The sequence below is a fragment of the Perognathus longimembris genome, chromosome 17 (genome assembly GCF_023159225.1).
Source record: "Perognathus longimembris pacificus isolate PPM17 chromosome 17, ASM2315922v1, whole genome shotgun sequence".
In the NCBI taxonomy this organism is placed as follows: Eukaryota; Metazoa; Chordata; class Mammalia; order Rodentia; family Heteromyidae; genus Perognathus; species Perognathus longimembris.
The window spans coordinates 23,842,357-23,860,813 of NC_063177.1; the positions used below are offsets into that span (position 1 = coordinate 23,842,357).

The 18,457-nt window shown below is 47.3% G+C and overlaps 1 protein-coding gene across 7 annotated transcripts in view; it reads right to left on the bottom strand.

Annotated features, from left to right (window-relative positions):
- Positions 1-2,177: 2,177 nt before the first annotated feature.
- The window catches only part of Rffl (ring finger and FYVE like domain containing E3 ubiquitin protein ligase), a 73,111-nt gene continuing 56,831 nt past the window's right edge, over positions 2,178-18,457 (bottom strand). For 4 of the 7 annotated variants that reach the window (XM_048366282.1, XM_048366281.1, XM_048366279.1 and 1 more), the window contains 6 exons: positions 17,877-18,064; positions 11,761-12,168; positions 8,973-9,056; positions 7,882-8,092; positions 6,946-6,969; positions 2,178-4,420 (listed from right to left, as the gene is read on the bottom strand). In XM_048366282.1, the coding sequence (XP_048222239.1) occupies positions 4,239-4,420; positions 6,946-6,969; positions 7,882-8,092; positions 8,973-9,056; positions 11,761-12,168; positions 17,877-18,056 (1,089 nt within the window). In that variant the 5' untranslated portion in view covers positions 18,057-18,064 and the 3' untranslated portion in view covers positions 2,178-4,238. Of the gene's footprint in view, positions 4,421-6,945; positions 6,970-7,881; positions 8,093-8,972; positions 9,057-11,760; positions 12,169-17,192; positions 17,262-17,876; positions 18,065-18,457 lie in introns of those variants that run through there. The other 3 variants (XM_048366283.1, XM_048366278.1, XM_048366280.1) reach the window with 3 other exon arrangements.

The following is an 18,457-nucleotide window of genomic DNA, read 5'->3' on the forward strand; positions in this document are numbered from 1 at the left end:
AAGACTGGGACTGCTTTGAGTGCAATCCACACGAGGATGGCTATGCACGCTGCTCACCAAGGCGGCTCCTGTAGTAGTAATGGCTGGTACATTTGAAGAACAAAGAACACAACTTGTGTGGACAAACACTATTCACAGATGTTTTTGCAGTGTGTCCTTAAGTCTGCACTGTTTAGCAAAGAGCCACCAGTGGCTGCCAAGCAATGGCTACATATCTAGCACACCTGAGCAGCTGGAATTTGGATGTGAACTCAACTTCAAGCAGTCAACAGTAACCACTACATTAATGTAAACAGACTATTTCAAGTCAGGTCTGAAATGTAAGCTGTAACCTTAGGCACAGTACCTACCATCTGAGCATCATGCCCTCATTGTCCCTCAGTATGGCAGGAATAGACACCGCTTCTAAATCACAGCGTGGCTGTCTGTGACCTCAGGTAGATAAAGCGACTGGCATACACTGGCCGTTTTATCTAGAGCTGGGGAAATCAGGCTCAGCCTGTGCAGTTGGCTCCGTGCTATGCATTCACTGGCTAGGGATGACTTCATGGTCCAGGTTGTGCTGACTTTTGAGGATCACTGTTTTTTGCTTAGTACCAACAAATCTGTAGGCTTGTTTGTCCAGTTTCTGTTGAGACTGCCTCTTCAACACTGGAGATATGTAGGTCCATACTCAGCTAAGGCAGTACTCTACTAAGGAAGCTGCTTGCCAGGCAGCTGGATTGAACTGGGTTCCCACCTACTGTTTAAAACACAGTGGGAAGGAAGGGACTGAGTTTGTGAGTAGACACCGTTCCGAATGGACCTAAGACATTTTCAGTCTGTTCTCTGATGAGACTAAAGCTGATCCTTCAAACAGTTGCCTACATAGATTTCTATCCCCCTCAGCCTCCCCAGGCCAAGTAACAGCAGAACAAGGCTCTCCCCTCAGGTACCTGTCCTCCAGCTGGCTAACCTAGACCCAGCCCCCTGTCCTTCTAGTCAATCTCTCTAGCTGCAGGCCATTTCACTTAAAACAGTCAGCTCCTTGGCCTCTCTCTGCCTCACCGTGTTAGTTCCAACTCATGTTGTCAACATGTTTTCACATTTCTCTAGTCTGAGGCATATTTTCCTTGTGAAGATTAGCCTGTTTTTACGGACAGTTTTTTTGCCCATCTATGTTTCTGCCCAACCCTAAGCAACTTCTTAAACCTCTTGCCCCAGAGGGCTGGAAGCTTGCCCTCTTTTCAGCTCTCCCTTTACATGCTGACTTGCAGCAGGCTAAGGACAATGCAGTAGCTCTCCCCTGACAAGATCCTTTTCTGTCGCAGGATAGCTTCTCCCATGGGCAGTGTTACCCTTCCCTTGGGCACCTGGACAGGGAAGTATGTACAGCAGTCTGCCCATGAGGTTGGGCCAACCTTTTCTGAGCCACAATCCAGCTGTGCAGCAGTTGTATCCACCATGTATCTTCCAGAGTAGCCTGAAAACCGATTCAATTAGCTGTCCATGGTACTTTCTACTTGCTTGTACTCAAACTGCAAACACTGAATTCACTTGGCGCTTCTTCCCGTGTGATCTTACTTTTTTTTTTGCCAGTCATGGGGCTTGAACTCAGGGCTTGGGCACTGTCTCTGAGCTTCTTTTGCTCAAGGCTAGCACTCTGTCACTTGAGCCCCACCACTTGAGCCACTTCCTACTTTTTCTGTGTATGTGGTACTGAGAAATCAAACCCAGGGAGGGCTTCATGCATACTAGGCAAGCATTCTATACCACTAAGCCACATTCCCAGCCTCATCCTTTTCTTACTAGCTTCCTTTTGCTAGGCAGTTCCACGGCCTCTACATACTTCTTGCAAGATCTTGACCTAGTCACAACAACACTGAGCTGGGATAGCTTGGCCCAAGCATCTCCAATCTCAAGAACATACCTACGTGCCTGTGTGGCCTGAGAATTGCCTATGAATTATCAGTTCTTTTGTCAATAAACTATGAGGCCTCTGGTAACCTCGCACCGGTCAGACAGACATCTATATTGGAACTTTATTAAAAAATTATAAAGCAGAGCTCTGTAACAAAAAAATACACATTTGGGTGTTGCTTTAACACCCAATTAAGTCTGAGAATCATAAGCCACTTGAAGTAACATTCATATCCAGAAGATTTCAAATTTATACAACATATATCATACACTAATTCCTGCACGGCTTATTTTTAGTTTGGATCCAGCAATTTCAATGTATTGTGAATCAGCTGTCCCAAGTCCTTTAAAACAAGTCTCAACTGAAATCTCAGAGCAATCACAGCAAAAGCCACAGAATAATTGGAAGAATTAGGTGTAATTAAGACCAGGATCCATGAGAGACAGGAGAGGATTTAAGGATAAAAAATAATTTTCTGACTTGGTTAGAGACTAACTGGAATGGGATCTTGGACTCCCAGTTTTTATTTGGAGTAATAAAAACCATACCCCCCCTTAAAATTGAGGTGGTTTGACATCATTTTTCTCACAAAATGGAAACCTAAAGCTGAGACTTTAGAAGGCAAGTTCCTTAAATGAGTTGTGTTGTCAGTTCTAATTCTCACCAAGGTTACTAACCAGCCATCTACATTATTTTCAGTTCCTATCTAGGAAGAAATTAAGTAAGGCCTCAGCAGAGAAAACAAGTTGTAAGGAGGAGAGATCCAACGTCTGCCTTGAAGTTATTGCTAAGTCTGAGCTATACATACATAGACCTTGCTTCACAGTGTACTGAGGAGTAGCTGAGTGCATAATTCTTAGCTAAACTGGAGGCACTGTAAACTATAGTACTTAACTGTCCAACAGAGGGGCTAAAAGTGGAGTCTTTGGAGGGATATCTGATTAGACATCTAGATTTGCTCTAAGAGTTGAGGTAAATGAAGCAGGGTTCTGCTCACAGCTATCCCTAAAGGTATTTGGGGTTTGATGTTGGAGAGAAAGCTTAAGCATCCCAGAAGATCTCAGAGGTTTTGCTCTGCCTTCCCAAGTCCTGACAGGCTCTTCTCATCTCAGCTACTGCACAGCGCATGGGAGAGGCAGGGGTCCACCAAAGCCTTTTGTAGTGTTAGTGTTTGCACAGTCTATCCACTGGGAATGGGAGTAAACTTTGCTGATAGTATATGTTTTGTGCTTTGCTGAGCTTTTCCAGTGAACTATATAGCCTCACTTCAATGGTAGAAAGACCCTAAGAGGACCCAGAAGCATCACCTACTCATGGTTAAAGGGCCTACAGAAGGCTTCATTCTGGCCTACTGTCCCTAAATCTGTCATCTGAGAAAGGAATGAAATCAGGAATTTCTGGCTGGCTGCTAGCAGGCAGAATCCAGCTTCATTTAGTACTTTGCAAGCCTTAATGTTTCTCCAGGAACTTCCTAAGTCTAGTTAGAGAAAAGCAAGTCCTTGCCTAGAGTGAGATCAACATTTCACCTGTTGGAAAGGAGCTTAGAAGGCAAAGACAAGCAGCAAGCCACTCCTCCCCAGTGCTTCCTTTCCTCTAACTTTGGGGCAAAAAGCCCCCCAAAAGCAGCAGCAGCAGAGATCATCTATCACTGGCTTGCAGAGGCTGGACTTCCCAGCAGTTGGGGAGCCCAGAGCTTCATTGGTTCCCAGTGGCGGGTCAGGTTTCCAACACCAGCACTCAAGGAAGCAATGCTTGACAACTGAGGCTTTTCGTCTCATTTTTCACCACTGACAAGTTTACTGATCCAAATTCTAAGATCCAAATCCTAAGAACCACTGTTTGATAAGTTCATGTTTTTGGTCCAAAGAAACAAGTGGGTTTTAAGCATTGTCTCAAGAGACTTTAAATGTATGTTAAAGTACAGAGACCAGAAATTGAAGTCCAAATGTCTGGAAGGGAATCACCTCTAGAAGGACTTCTGACTGGTGAGGCAGGCAGGTGCCCAGGGAGCTTAGTAGGGCATTGGAGGAAGCATGCCTAGGTTCTCAGAGGGATTCTGGGTCCAAGGTCTGGAATGCCCTCTTCATGGGTCACTGAAATGGTCTCTTCCCCAGGGTATCTGTACCAGTTCCCAATGGCCCAGAGCTCTGCCCATCAAGAGCCATGCCCCCATGGCAAGATCGGTATGCCCAAGAGGTGACACGGCATCTTTGCTGTCCCTGGTCTTGGGAACACTGCAGATTTCTTCTGATAGTCTGCCTCTATACAAGCTGACCACCCTGAACCCAGACACCCTAGGCTGTATCCCATAAGGCACTGAAGAAGCTGGTGTGAGCCCTCAGGACCGGAAGACATGCACTGCTCGGATCACATACTGCCGGCAGATAGGACACTCGTTCATGCGCTTGCCACACTTGGTACAGGTCACCATGTGGCCACACTCCAGCAGAACACAGTCAATAGGTGAGTCCATGCAGATCTTACATAGGTTCTCTTCCAGGCCAGATGGCACTGCTGCTCCTGCACAAATAGGGAAGAAAGGATGGAGAGAACTGTCAGTGTACAAGGCAGAGTGAGAGCAAGAATGAGCCCCCAAACACACTTCCTCCCCAAACAGCTCTTCAAAGAAAAACTCCCTCAGTAACTAGCTCTATCCAGTTGCCTCTAATCCACACCTCCTGCAGATCAGACACATCCCAGAACATGAAAACTAAGGCGAAGTCCTCAAAGCTGAAAAATCATTTTCAGACAATTGAGGCTATAATATACTGAGTGAGTGGTACTTAAGGGACTCATTATCCCCTGAGGCATAGCATGCAGAAAAGATAAAAGTGATTCAAAAAAGTTTAGATATAAACAGAACTATAATGAATGGTTCATTAACAATCACAAGGCTTATCTATAAACATAGTCCCAGTATAATACAGCCCAGGAGCCAGAAGGCTTCATGTATCCCATAATCTGCCCCTCTTGGGAGGAGCATGGAAGACAGGCTGCTTCCTTCAGTTCTATAACCACAGACCTTTATGCACAGCCCTCTATGCTTATCACATTGCATTATAATTTTGGTTTGCCTACTTATCTCCCCCAGTAGACTAAGCTCCTTAATTCATCATATTCAGTCATTTTCTACAATCATATAGTCAGCATCTGTTATATGCTTTGCAGTCAGATATTCATCTTTGAGTCTTCGAAACACTGGTCACTTGGTATGTGTTCTCTAAGTGTCTGATAACACTCTCAAGGGAATGATAACAGCATTTACTGAATGCCTGCCTTGTACCAGGCAGGGTCCTCAAAGCTATGTACATATTAACTCACTGAGTTCTCATCGGACCTGGTTAATAGTCTTACTGCTCATTTTTACTCATTTCTTAGATGAGGCAAGGGGCCAAAGAGTGGCTTGCCCAAGGGCACATAGGTGCTAAGATGGCTCAAGGCAAGTATGGCCCTGGTAGAGACCATGAGGACAGTATTAAATAATGCCCGATGCACATTTATTAAGACTTCCCGCATATAACTTAACTGGCTCATGCCAGTGGTGGGATGCACTGGGTGCAGATAGTATCCTAGTTCAGGCACGGGGGAAATCTTCATGTTCAATAGCTTAGCTATCAAGTTTCTCAAATGCAGCCTAAACCAGACAGGCATAAACAGAACTGGCCACACAGAAGTCTCTACCAACTGGCAATTCCCCCAATGTGTTGCACCCATGCTTTCTCTTCCTCTTTTTCTATACTAGTCAAAAAATGAAGAAACAGGCTGGGGATATGGCCTAGTGGCAAGAGTGCTTGCCTCGTATACATGAGGCCCTGGGTTTGATTCCCCAGCACCACATATACAGAAAATGGCCAGAAGTGGCACTGTGGCTCAAGTGGCAGAGCGCTAGCCTTGAGCAAGAAGAAGCCAGGGACAGTGCTCCGGCCCTGAGTCCAAGCCCCAGGACTGGCCAAAAAAAAAAAAAAGAAGAAACACTCCTCCTCCCACCCCCCACCCCCCACAGATGGTGAGCTGCCTCTAAATGATAAATAAAGCCTATTTATCTCCTTTGTGGCTGTAATGGAAGGAGACTTCAAAGGTATAAACTGGAACAATTTTAAAAATTGTAGTTACATTGGAGTTATCAATAAGCCCTCATCTCAGTGGTCAGCAGTCTCCCAGGGAATGAGAGAGAAGGAGGGGCTCCATTCTGAGTAGGAGACTACTTTTCACTAGGTAACAAATTTGGAAAGTCTTCTGAAAAAGTTTTAAAATGCTTTGTCGGCTCCAACACTATGATCTCCCTTGGGAGGGGGTTCCAGAAAATTTGCAGCCTGTTTTAGAACATCCTGCAGTGTGTCCTGGGGAAACAGCACTAATGTGTCTTTAGCACCCAGGTGGGTGCATGACAGCGGAAAGCCCACCCCACACCACCTTTCCAGCCACTGGCTCCTAAGCTGTCTGCTGCTGCTTCCTTAGATGGGGCTCTCACAGGTCCCTGCCCTTGCTTTGGGCTGGCACAGGACATTTTAAGTGACTTCCCCAAGATGCAGAGATCTTCTCACCCAGACACAATAGAGTGGAAGCACAGGATGGGCAAGGTGAATGGAGCATGCTGCATGCCACACGTGATTCCTATGACCCAACAGCCCCATCGTGCCCACCAGCAGCCTGTGCCACTCTCCTTCCTTCCCTGGAGGGTTGAGAAGATCCAAAGACACTGGGAAACTGATTCTGTGCGTTTCACTACACCCTTTGTCCATATGCTCACAGACTGTGAACCTCACAAGGATGAAGGAAGGACAAAACTAAGAGCCTAATCCCATTCTTTTTTTTTTTTTTTTTGGCCAGTCCTGGGCCTTGGACTTAGGGCCTGAGCACTGTCCCTGGCTTCTTCCCGCTCAAGGCTAGCACTCTGCCACTTGAGCCACAGCGCCGCTTCTGGCCGTTTTCTGTATATGTGGTGCTGGGGAATTGAACCTAGGGCCTCGTGTATCCGAGGCAGGCACTCTTGCCACTAGGCTATATCCCCAGCCCCCTAATCCCATTCTTAAACAACTACATACCGTTTTGGTCTTCAGCACCACACACTGAAAAGGAAAGAAAGACGTGTGAGAGGGTGATGACATAGGAGGGCACCAGCCCGCCCCCAGCTTGGCTAGACTGGACAGACACTGCTCTTTCTTGCCTACACACTGAGGACTTCCATGGAACACCTGAGCTACATTTGCTCTGTTCTTTAAAAAAGCCATCCCACTCATCCACACACCAAACTGCCAACTGCATGAGCCCTGGAGACTCCTTTCCTACTGCCATGGGAGCCAGTATTAAAGTCAAGGAAAAATGGAAAATCTGGCCGTTTCATTCGGCACAGGATTCTCAGTTTCCAACTTGCAGTCAGTATTCTGCTCAGATCCTTTCAACTCTAGGGAGATTCCTGAGACAGTCCCAAAGGGAAAATGGAGACTCCACGGCAGCAGGGCTCAGTCTTGTAGGGGTGTTGTAATTTAAGTTGTCAAGTGCCTATCTAGCAAATACAAGACCCTGAGTTCCAACCTCAGCACTGTACTGCCAACCTCAAAAAAAAAAAAAATGAAAATCTATCATGATCAATAATGAGGGGTCAGTCTAAAGCATTTTTTGCCAAAATTAACCCCAGGCTCAAGATATATTTTTCTGGCCATTTCCTAAGAATTATATCATGTAAGATGCCTTGGGAGAAGAAGGTGGAGCCCAAGTACAGGCAGAACAGATATTTTCTCCATGCACCAGGATTCACTTTTCAGGCTCCCAACTTTAGAATTGAAGTTCTCTTGGTGAGTAGAAGACAGAAAGGCTCTGAATGTAGACCTGGAAATCCTCAGTTCAAATCTGCCAGAGGCAGATCATTAGATAGTGCTAATGTGCAAGTTGACCACTTCCACAGCTAAGTTCAAGCCTGAGTGTAGTCAACATCACGCCAGAGCTCTATGCAGCTGCCACCTGGACAGCCCGCCCCTCACCTAGGTGCTGCAGTCCTTTCTGATCCTTGTATAACCGGGTCACTCTCTCCATCAGCTCCCACTTCTCACAGCAGCCCTTGTAGTTGACAAAGTTGCGAGCCAGGATTTCTTTCAGCTGCCGGACTGTCAGGCCTTCGATGTCCTCCAGGTGCGTCAGGTCAGACAGAGAGGCCCTCCGGCCTGGGATAAAGCCATCCTCTGAGTCAGTGGACTGCAGTGGCAAAGATGATATTAGGAAGTTTCAGCTCTTGCGCACCCTAACCTATCTCCAAAGACCCCACACAACATCTCACCCCCATCTCACCTCATTTTGAGGACTGTCCTCAAGAAGAATTAGAATAGAGATAATACTTAGCATGGTGCTTGACATTGCAAAATAGACTGGTCTTTTCTTGACCTACCGTTCACTGCTGAAGCAGAAGCACTGGTTTGAGTGAGGGCCCTATGTAGGAATCCTCACTCTATTAACTAAATGCTAAATAATAAAATCTGGCAAGTTGCTTACCTCTGTGAGCCTGTCTGCCCCTCCACAAAGGAGAGAGAGAGAAGTCCAACCACACAGGCTTCCTGTGAAGATTGAAGGTGGCAGCACAGCAACCACCAGGCCCTTCCCTCTTGATGGGAGAGTTTGCACCTTTCCCTGGTGGCTGCTCCTCCACACACTGTCCCACCACCCTTCATAGTCCCAATGGCTCTGCTAACTGCAATAAGGCCCTGCCTGGCTGAGACATGAACCCCTCATCTGGCCTCCTTCCCCTCACAGGCTACTGATGTGCTGGCAGCAGGAGATGAGCACAAGGTTTTCACAGCTGCACCACAACTTGCCCACTGCAGCTCTCAAAGTCAAATAAGACTGGGCTGAGGGGCTCCCCAGGCCCCCTCCCATGGTAACCTCACACCTGCTCACACATATGACAGCACCAAGGGTTAAACCACAATGCTGACACAAAGTCCCCAGAAAAGAGGATTCCCAAAGTGTTACCACAGCCTGGGTTCTCTGTCCACCTGAGTCTACAAAGGCTCCTAGGAACACCCCAAGAACTCCAAGCAAAGAACAAAGGCAAAGGCCCAGACCTGAGTAGAGGCCCCACCTGGGTCTCATCCTCAGCAGGTGCTCTGGCTGTGCTCTGCGGGTAGATGGGATCCTCGTGGTCCTGAGACACATGGCCATTGGCCTGTGGGAAGAGAAAGGCGCCATCACATCTATAGAGATGCTTCAATGATTTGTGTGGCATGGGCCTCTCTTGGCTCACATAAAGTCCATACCAATCTCCCACAACTAGAGGCAACCCAATAGCATCACAAACGCCTACTCTCTAGCACCAACTGTCAGGCACAAACAATTTAAACAGATTTCAGAGGACAAACAGCTGCCTCAAAATGAAAGTCTGCTGACTGCCGACCAGCAGGCTGGCATTAGCTGCCACCCACTGTTGGTGTGTTTTCAGCCCCATCCTTTGAGGTGAAGGACAATCGCTGTGGCCATCCCACTGCTGGCTTCTTTCTATCATCCTGTTTGCTCCCACTACAGACCCCAAATTGTCCTCTCTACAACTGCTACTCACTGCCCCTGGTTCTGCCCCTCAGACCAGTGCCTATGGGATTTCCAAACAGCTTCTACCATGTTCTCTTCAAGCTTCATCCTCCCTGACTCCAAGAGGAAGGTTTCCAGACCCTGAAAACCTATCCCAATCTAGTCATAGTTTATTTAAGAATCTATCTTCTTAAGACCACAGAACATAAATGTCTCAGCTTGAGGTGTTCCACTCTGCTCAGGCTTCTAGCTTCTCAAGAGGACCCTGCTGGGTGCCCCTTTACAAGGTTCTGCCTCATAAGCTTCTAGTCCCACCACCATTTACCCACAAAGCCCTAACTTGTGTCTCAAGTAAGGGCTAGAGAGGCCCCTGAGCTCACAGACCTTTCCATCAGACTGTGGGCATGTCACAAAAAGGACCTGTGGGCTCTAGCCCTCATCAAGAGAGCCAAACAACAACAATGGAAATGAAAACCATGTGCCGCGTGGTGGCAAGAATGAACACGTGTATGGATGCATCTGAAAGTATCTCTTGCATCAATACGCTTGTTCTCTCTTAGCTTTGGGCAGATGTGGTGATGCCCACTGTCCCCTTGCTCCCCTTGGAGTTGTTCAGAAGCTAAGCTACTTCTGAGCAGACAGCTTTTCCCTAGAGAAAGAAACTGCATGCTATACAAGCATGCTCTTGCTTCCCAGCTAACCCACTGGCTACATCAAAACCCACTGTATCTGTGCTCTGGTATGTTCACTGAACACACTTCCTTCCCTAACAACTGTTGCTAGGGCATTAAAGGTAAAGGAGAGAACCCTGGTGCAATGAGCACTGAGGAGCTTTGCATTTTAGGTTTAGCTTATTTGTGGACTTAACAGCTTGCACCAGCTTACTTGTGGACTTAACAGTTTGTACCAGCTTGCACTAACTTTCCTATGCCTGTTTTTCCTGCTTGCATAGAATAGAATAAAAATGGGTTAACATGAAGGGCCTCTGAAAACCACAAAGGTAAGAACTCAATCTCTGGTCTATACTGTGACCTGTAAGTGCGAGCTGGAAATTTCTGGTTAATGGCAAGAATTTATATAATCTCTTGTTGAAAAATCTACCTAAAGTTCCTACCTGAGTTACATTCCTGGCTCCCCATAGGCAGAGAAGTGGTCCAAAAACCAAGCAAGATTGATGTGTATAGCGCAAGAGGTAAGACTAAGAGCTAGAGCTTAGGAAAGAATGGAGGCCCAGCTGGGGAGGAAATCATGCTCAAGTCAACCAGGGGATTAAATGGATTTACCCAGTTAAATTTTGCTGGCCTTTATGCCTCACTGCCTGTCAAGAGCTGAATCAGGGGCCCAGTCCTGGCAAAGAAAGTGATCATAAACAAGAGGCTTAGCTGTCCATGCCATGTGTAAGGACAGACAACACAAGCACCGCCTCCGCCCTGAGCAGCTCTGAGCTCTTCAGATATCATACCTCACTGTCCATGGCTCCCTCCTTCCAAGCAAGATCTAAACAAGCCCCATTTATTTCACTGTTGTAAGCTCCAAGTTTGCCCCAGGTGACCAAGGGTCAGTGACAAAGATGGATGTAGGGTTAGAGATATAACTCAGTGATGGAGTGCTTCCAGATCTTCCAGCCCTGACTGCCCCACCTTTGTCCAAGCCCCATACACAAATAGCAGTTAGGTGTTCCTTGGATCTGTGGGACACCACCACTCCTGACCTCACCCAAATGCAGGAGCGCCTCTATGTGGTTATACCAGGACTGGCTGAGGACAAAGCCAGTGTGCTACTCACTGCTGTGCTCCCATGCCCGGGTCGGCAATGGTCAGTGTACTGGTCTTATCTTACCTTTTCCAGGCTTCCTGGGGTTGCAAGCAGCTTACAGTATAACATGTACAGCCAGCCCCTGCTGCTCCCACATAGTGACCAGAAGGGCAGCAGAGCCCTGTCACAGTGCCCCCCTCTCTGTACACCCCATCATCCTCTATTCCTATGTGCCTTGTTACCAAGAAACCCAATGCACCTAAAAACAACTGGACAAATGGGAATGAGGTGGGCACAAATAGAACTCAATTCAGAGAGGATGATGGTGAGCATTTTCAAAACATTTCTAACCAATAACTTTTGTTTTAATGTCTAAATAAAGCATGAAATTATTAACCAACAAGACTCACAAAAACACGGTAGCAAGCATATCATCTCTGAAGAAAGCAAGGCATGAGCCTGATAAGGGGAAAGATCCTGCATCGGCAGGCAAAAGCGACTTCACCCCACACCCATTCCCACAATGCAGTGGTAGAGGACACGGGCCCTTTAGCGGGCACTGGGCACAGGGACTGCACGCGAGCCCATACCTGGTTTTCCTGAGCCTGGGCTGGGGGAACAGAGGTGGCCTGTGCAGGTGAAGAAGGGAGGCTGGGTGAGGTAGCAGGTACAGAGCTGGTGTGAGGCTGGTTCAGGAAGGCCTGCTGCTCGGGGAAGTCTGGGGACAGGGCAGGGGCACGAGTCCTGTCCTCCTCAGAGATTATAGGCTGCTGGCCAAGCACCAAGAACACCAGCTCTTCTTTCTCCCGGCACATTTCAGTGGAGATGTCATGGAGGCTGAGATAGTCCCTGAGATCCTTCACCTTCATCTTCATGAGCTCCTCCCGCTGAAATGCTGTGGCTCGGAACCGTTGGCAGAGAAGGCAGAGGCGGGGCCCATTCCCCTCCTGGCTCGAACAGGTCATGCAGAAATTTTTCTTACAGTCCAAGCAGGTCTGCTGCTTAGAGCAAGAGGTAGAGGAAAGCAGTCAGCCTGGGAGCAAGGCAGAGCGAGACAGAGCAACGGGGCTGCCACAGCTGGCACTCACCTTACTAAGCTTTTCCTGAATCCAAGGATGCCAGCTACTCTGCAGATTTCAGACTTCATGCCTGTCTCTGTGTGTCCACGTACAGAACACTTGACATTCATAATTTAAGGCTTACTTAATAAAAAGAATTAAGTTAGTAACTACTACTACTATTACCAGCTTGGCATCAAAATGCTCTGCATTTTCCTTAGGTCTCCCTCAACTTCTTGCAGTGACACTCTTTAGAGCTCGGTCTCCCTGTCTGTCAGGTGGACTGGTGGTACTTACCTCAGAGGGTTGCTGTGAGAAAAAGAATGCATTGAAAATTAACTGACAAATCGTGAATCCTCAGTGTCAGCAGTCTTACTGTTGCTAGAAATGCTGGCTAATGCTAAGAATCAGGACCTAAACTCTCATTCTTCTTGCTTTAGTGCTGAGGAAAGCAAGCAAATGCATGATAATTACAATTTGTATTTACTCTTTTGTATGTGTGGTGCTAGAAGTTAAACGTAGGGTCTTGTAATTCTAAGCAAGCACTCTACCACTGAGCTGTATACCCTCAGCCCCTGCCATGTGGCTCAGGTTGGCCTTGAAATTCATGTGCAATCCAGACTAGTCTCAAACTCCCAGTTCTTCTTCTTCTGCCTTCAGACTTCTGAGATTATAGGCCTGGGTTGTTAATATTCTGTTTAATGAGGGGATAGTTTGTCATTTCTTTCTCTAAGCAACCTGGCATTAGTGTTCTTCCCTGGTTCACAGAAGAAGCATCTGGGGATGAGGGAGATTAAGTGCTGCTGTTAAAGGCACGCAATAATGGCAGAGCTGGAATTCACACACAAGGTCTGAGTGCACTGCCCCACCACGATCACACTTCCCTCCTGGCCATGCTGCTTCATGCAGAACCAGGAAGGCAGCCAGCAGGACTGAACTGGAAACTTGGCTTTCCAATCCACAGGGGCTGATACCCAGCTCCCCTACTCCAGCAAGTACTGGGAAGTAGGTGGTGCATAGGTCATTTGCAAGATAAATATTTACGCGGTACAAGAGGGCGCCATGCTCTCCTCCATGAAAGCACACAGTGTCTCAGTTAAGCGACAAGTGCGCCTGACCAGCAAGCTGGCACTGCCTGGCAGCAGCCACTCCCACAGTCACAGCCAGCACACCAAGGCTTGCACAACCCACAGCCTGCTCACAAACAGTGACATCTGGCTGAGAGCGGTTCCAACCAGTGGCAGGTCACTCTCCCAAGGGAGGTAATTCCTGAGCACCCTGGGATTGCCCTCAAGGGCACCCTTCCTGATCCTCTAAAGAAGTTGGAAGCTTTTCACACTGCAGTGACTTTAAGTACTGACCTACATGTTTCTTCTCCCTCCTTTCTAAATATGGAAAGCTGCTTGAGCTATAAAAGAATGCCCCAGAGACTTAGGTTCTCATAGGCAAGACCACAGGGGGCCTGGTGGGAGCCACAGGGGAAGTGTGCAGTCAAGACAGTCCTGGTCAGGCTTGTCTGTGTGTCACTCACACAGTAAGGGGAGGACATGTTTCTCACCCAGTGCGGGCTATTACAGCTGAGAAATTGTGAAGGACACACAAAAGCCCCCTTTCCTCCACCCAGTTGTAACCAGACTCTAGCTATACAGACTTGACTGCGAAAGGACACGTAGCTGTGTCAGCACCAGAAGGCTCTGCAAGCAGCAACCATACACGTGGAAATGGATGTTTGGGGTGTCTGGAGTTCATTCATATGGAAACCTTTCCTAGGGGGAGATGAATGTGTTAGGATAGCTGGCAGTGAAATGAAGAAGCCTCATAAAGCTGGGATACCAGCATGGAACATTACTTAAGTTGAGGCAGTCTGTCAAGACCTAGCTTGACCCAATTATAAAGCTAGCATTGCTCAACCAGCCAGATCCAAACAATGCTTCTCGTGTGTGTGTACGTGCACACGCACACAGGCACCTTGCTGGATGTGAGGTTAAAATGCAAAAGTAGCCAGACACTGGTGTCCCACCTGTAATCCATCTACTCAGGAGGCTGAGATCTGAGGACCATGATTTCAAGCCAGCCCAGGCAGGAAAATCTTGGAGACTCTCATCTCCAATTAAAATCTGAAAGTGGGGCTGGGAATCTGGCTTAGTGATAGAGTGCTTGCCTAGGATGCATGAAGCCTTGGGTTTAATTCCTCAGTTCCACATAAACAGAAAAAGCCAGATGTGGCTCTGTAACTCAAGTGGTAGAGGGCTAGCCTTGACCAAAAAGATGCTCAGAGACAGTGCCCAGGTCATGAGTTCACAGCCCTAGAACTGGCAAAAAAAAAAAAAAAAAAAAGAAAGAAAAGAAAAGAAATCTGAAAGTGGAGGTGTGGCTCAAGTAGTAGAGTGATAGCTGGAAGCAAAAAAAAAAAAAAGCCAAGGGACAACACCCTGAGTTCAAGCTCCAGTACCAGCGTGCGTACAAGAGCATGTACGTACGTACGTACACACACACACACACACACAAAATGCAAGACAACTACCCAGCTTCTGTGTACCCCTGCCCACTGGGACTGTGAAGTAAGCCAGCCTCTGAAACACACCCTAAAGGAGTAGCACAGGGCTTGAGGCTAAAATCCCGATGTGCAGTGGCAGGAGAAAAAAAGGAAAGAGGAAAGCTATTAGCAAATGTGGGCAGAACAAGCAAAGGAAATGCACCAAAGGCATTAGACCAGCAAGACAGCAAGAAAGCTGAGTTAGAGAGGCACGTGCCTGAAGAGATGTCCAGATGTTCTCCAAAGCTGACAGTGGTGCCTCGGGTAGGCATCACCCCTCAGGCTCAGTGTGAGGTGCTTCACTTGCTCCCTATCAATCATCTGACCCTCCTTTCCCATGGCAGCCTAGCCCATGTGCTCTCGCACTGCTAAGATCCACCTTTTCTTGCCTGCCAGTCTAAGGATTATCTTTATATATGCCTTAACGGAAGGTGGACGCTCACAGAAAGTTGACAGTCATGTTTTAAAACTCTGTTAATCTCTTTCTCCTCGATTCTGAGATCTGAATACCATGCCCAGGCAAGCACAACCTCCCCACCCTCCTCAAACTGGCCCAACTAAAGAGGCTGGCTGCCAGAACCCCTCCCAGACTCTCAGGGTCACTGCTTCAAGACAAGCAGGGAATGCCAGTACAGATGGGGTATCTGCAAAACTGCAGCTTGCCACTTCTCTCCAACACTGGAAACTTGTGGAATGCAGGCAATGTAGCTTACTTTATTCACTCTGGGATTCCTTAACATTATCTATGCATTCCACCCAATGAGCATGCAGAAAACACTGACCACAATTGAAAGAGAAATCAACAGTAGGACCCATGTAATCAGTTCATTTCATCCACTTGTAGAAACAACAGTTTAAAAGCCTCTGGCTGTGAAATGCCAAACCCTTAAGAACATTGATCCACTTAAGCATGAAATTACAAATGAGTACTACTGGCCCAAGAAAACATCCTTCATATTCACAAAATTCATTGCGAATTGCACAAAATCAATGCATACTTTTATAGGGGGAAAAACATTGTACCAATAACCATCTCTCAGACTCAAAATTGGGATTTGTCTAACCTCACAAAGCTTTCTTTATGTGGCAGCTTGTCTCTGGTCTCATTGTTTGGTGCTGCTGCCCCAACCCCCCTGGCTGAATCAGAGAAGTCTCTTTCCCCCCCCAGCCTCCCTAGCCCTGGTTATATTCAGTAACACTTTCCCAATCAATAGTAGGGGACAGATCCTAATTTTAATCACTGTCAGGCTCCAAGGCCCCAAGTCCAGCTCTGTTATCTTCAGCTGGACAAGTAGCTGTCTCCTGGTGGGGAAATCTGAAGTAGAGGCCTGAGTTTGGAGTCCTGGCTCTGCCACCTCTTAGCTATATGATCTTGAGGTGTTGATTCAGTTAAAGAAAAAGAGTATTCTGGGGTCTTCCATGCTATTTGTCAAGAACTTGATATGGGGGCTGGGGATATAGCCTAGTGGCAAGAGTGCCTGCCTCGGATACACGAGGCCCTAGGTTCGATTCCCCAGCACCACATATACAGAAAACGGCCAGAAGTGGCGCTGTGGCTCAAGTGGCAGAGTGCTAGCCTTGAGCGGGAAGAAGCCAGGGACAGTGCTCAGGCCCTGAGTCCAAGGCCCAGGACTGGCCAAAAAAAAAAAAAAAAGAACTTGATATGTCCACTTTACCACATATAAAATATGGTCTGGTCATTCTAAAATCAATATAGTTATCATGAAGATTAAACCCAGTCTAAATGAAATTAAAAATTGAATTTGGGTTTAGTTTTGAGACAGGGTCTCACTATGTGTACCAGATTGGTCTAAGAACTCACAGTTCTTCTGCCTCTGCTCCAGTGTTGGTATGAGCCACCACACAGTTCCAGAGAGAGAGAAAGGGGATGGGTGAAAAAGGAAAAAAGCAAGGCAGGCAAGCATGGTGGCATATACCTGTAATATCAACTTCTGGGAGGCTGAGGCCATCCTGGGTGACAAAATGAGACCTTGTCTTAAAAATAAAAAGCCAGATGCTGGCCCTACTCAGGAGGCTGAGACCTGGAGGATCTCAGTTCGAAAACTAGCCTGGGCAGAAAAGCCCACCGGTCGTGAGCAGAAAAGCCCAGAGAAACCATAATGGCTTGAGTTCAAGCCCTAGTACCAGCACAAAAATAAACAAAACAATCTCTCACACATCACAGGTAAGTTAAAAAGTATTCTCGATTTCCCATTATTACCATTTCAGCTTCACATGCTATGCCCTTTCTAGGGCTACAAATCATAATCTCTGCTGCCTCTAGGTGCCTGCAAAGGGACAGCCACACCCCACCAAGCCACACCCCACCACCACCCAGCCAATGATCCTCCTTCCTGCTCCCAGGCATTTCAAATGAAATTGCTACAGTAGACAGGCCCCAGCCATGTCTGCTAGGTTCTTAACGTACCTGAGACATTCTTGACATTGCTTTCAATAGGAGCAGGATTATCTGTAGTCAGGCCTTGTATGATGGCAGCTAATGGAACAAATCACAAAGGTACCTGCTACGTTCCAAGCATTGTGCCAGATGCCCTTCATAGCTTGCCCCAGATTATTCTCATAACACTAGGATGGAACACTTCACAGATAGGGGATTGAATTACAAGAGGCTAATCACATAGCTAGCAAGTAGCCAAGTTGATATCTGAATTCTGGAGTCCAACTCCATGTGAGATGCTCTTAAAGAGTTGTTCATGAACACTGTATGCATGTGTGCATGCGTGAATGTGTTGTTGGTACCAGGGACTGAACTCAGAGTCTAGGTACTATCTCTTTTGCTAAAAGCTAGTGCTCTACAACTTGAGCCATATCTCCACTTCTGGCTCTTCGCTGGTAAGTTGGAGGTAAGAGTCTCATGGACTTTTCTGCCCAGGCTTGCTTCAAACTGCAATCTTCATGTTTCAGCCTCCTGAACAGCTAGGATTACAGGTGTGAACCAATGGCACCTGGCTCATGAAAATCCTTATGAAAGGGTCGGGCTGGTCCCTGGCATCACACAGGCAAAAGCCAGATTGTAGGCATTCCCAGGACCAGCAGCTTTCCTGGGGTCCCAAGGTCCTGGTGAAGAGCAGGCTAAAAAGGCAGCACTCACCTTCCGGGCTGTGCTTGCAAAATTGGCCCCACAGGCCTTGCAGCTTGGCTCCGAGCCTGTTGGGGAGGGGAAGGAACTGTACCCAGGATTGGAATAGGCTTGCGTCCTGGCTCCCTGGGGTGGGGGGACCTCCTCAGGCTGTCCATCCAAGCAGAACCAGTTGCAGCAAGTTGCCCACATGATAAAATCTGGTACAAGGGAAGAAAGGGGAAAATGTCAGAGTTAAGACCCCCAATGTGGCAGCTTCTATCCCCAAGGACACAGGTAAGCAGGGATTTGCATATCCTTATCCAATGAGTGAGGCAGAGGACTCAGGGGCCTTGGGTGTCCTGCCTTCTCCCCTACAACCATAGTTACTGGTCCTCGATACCTGATGCTCACAGGGCAAGATGGGCTGCCGGGTTGGTGTGGTACCTTTGAAAGGTTGCTGATTCCTGATGGGCTTTAATCTAAAATAAACTTCACATAAAATTTTTTCTTACCTTAGCAATTATAACTGCCTTAACACCCACTTTGTTCGGGAACATGATCTTGTCCCTAGGGCTGGCAGACAGACATACAGAACTTTATCTCACATGCAC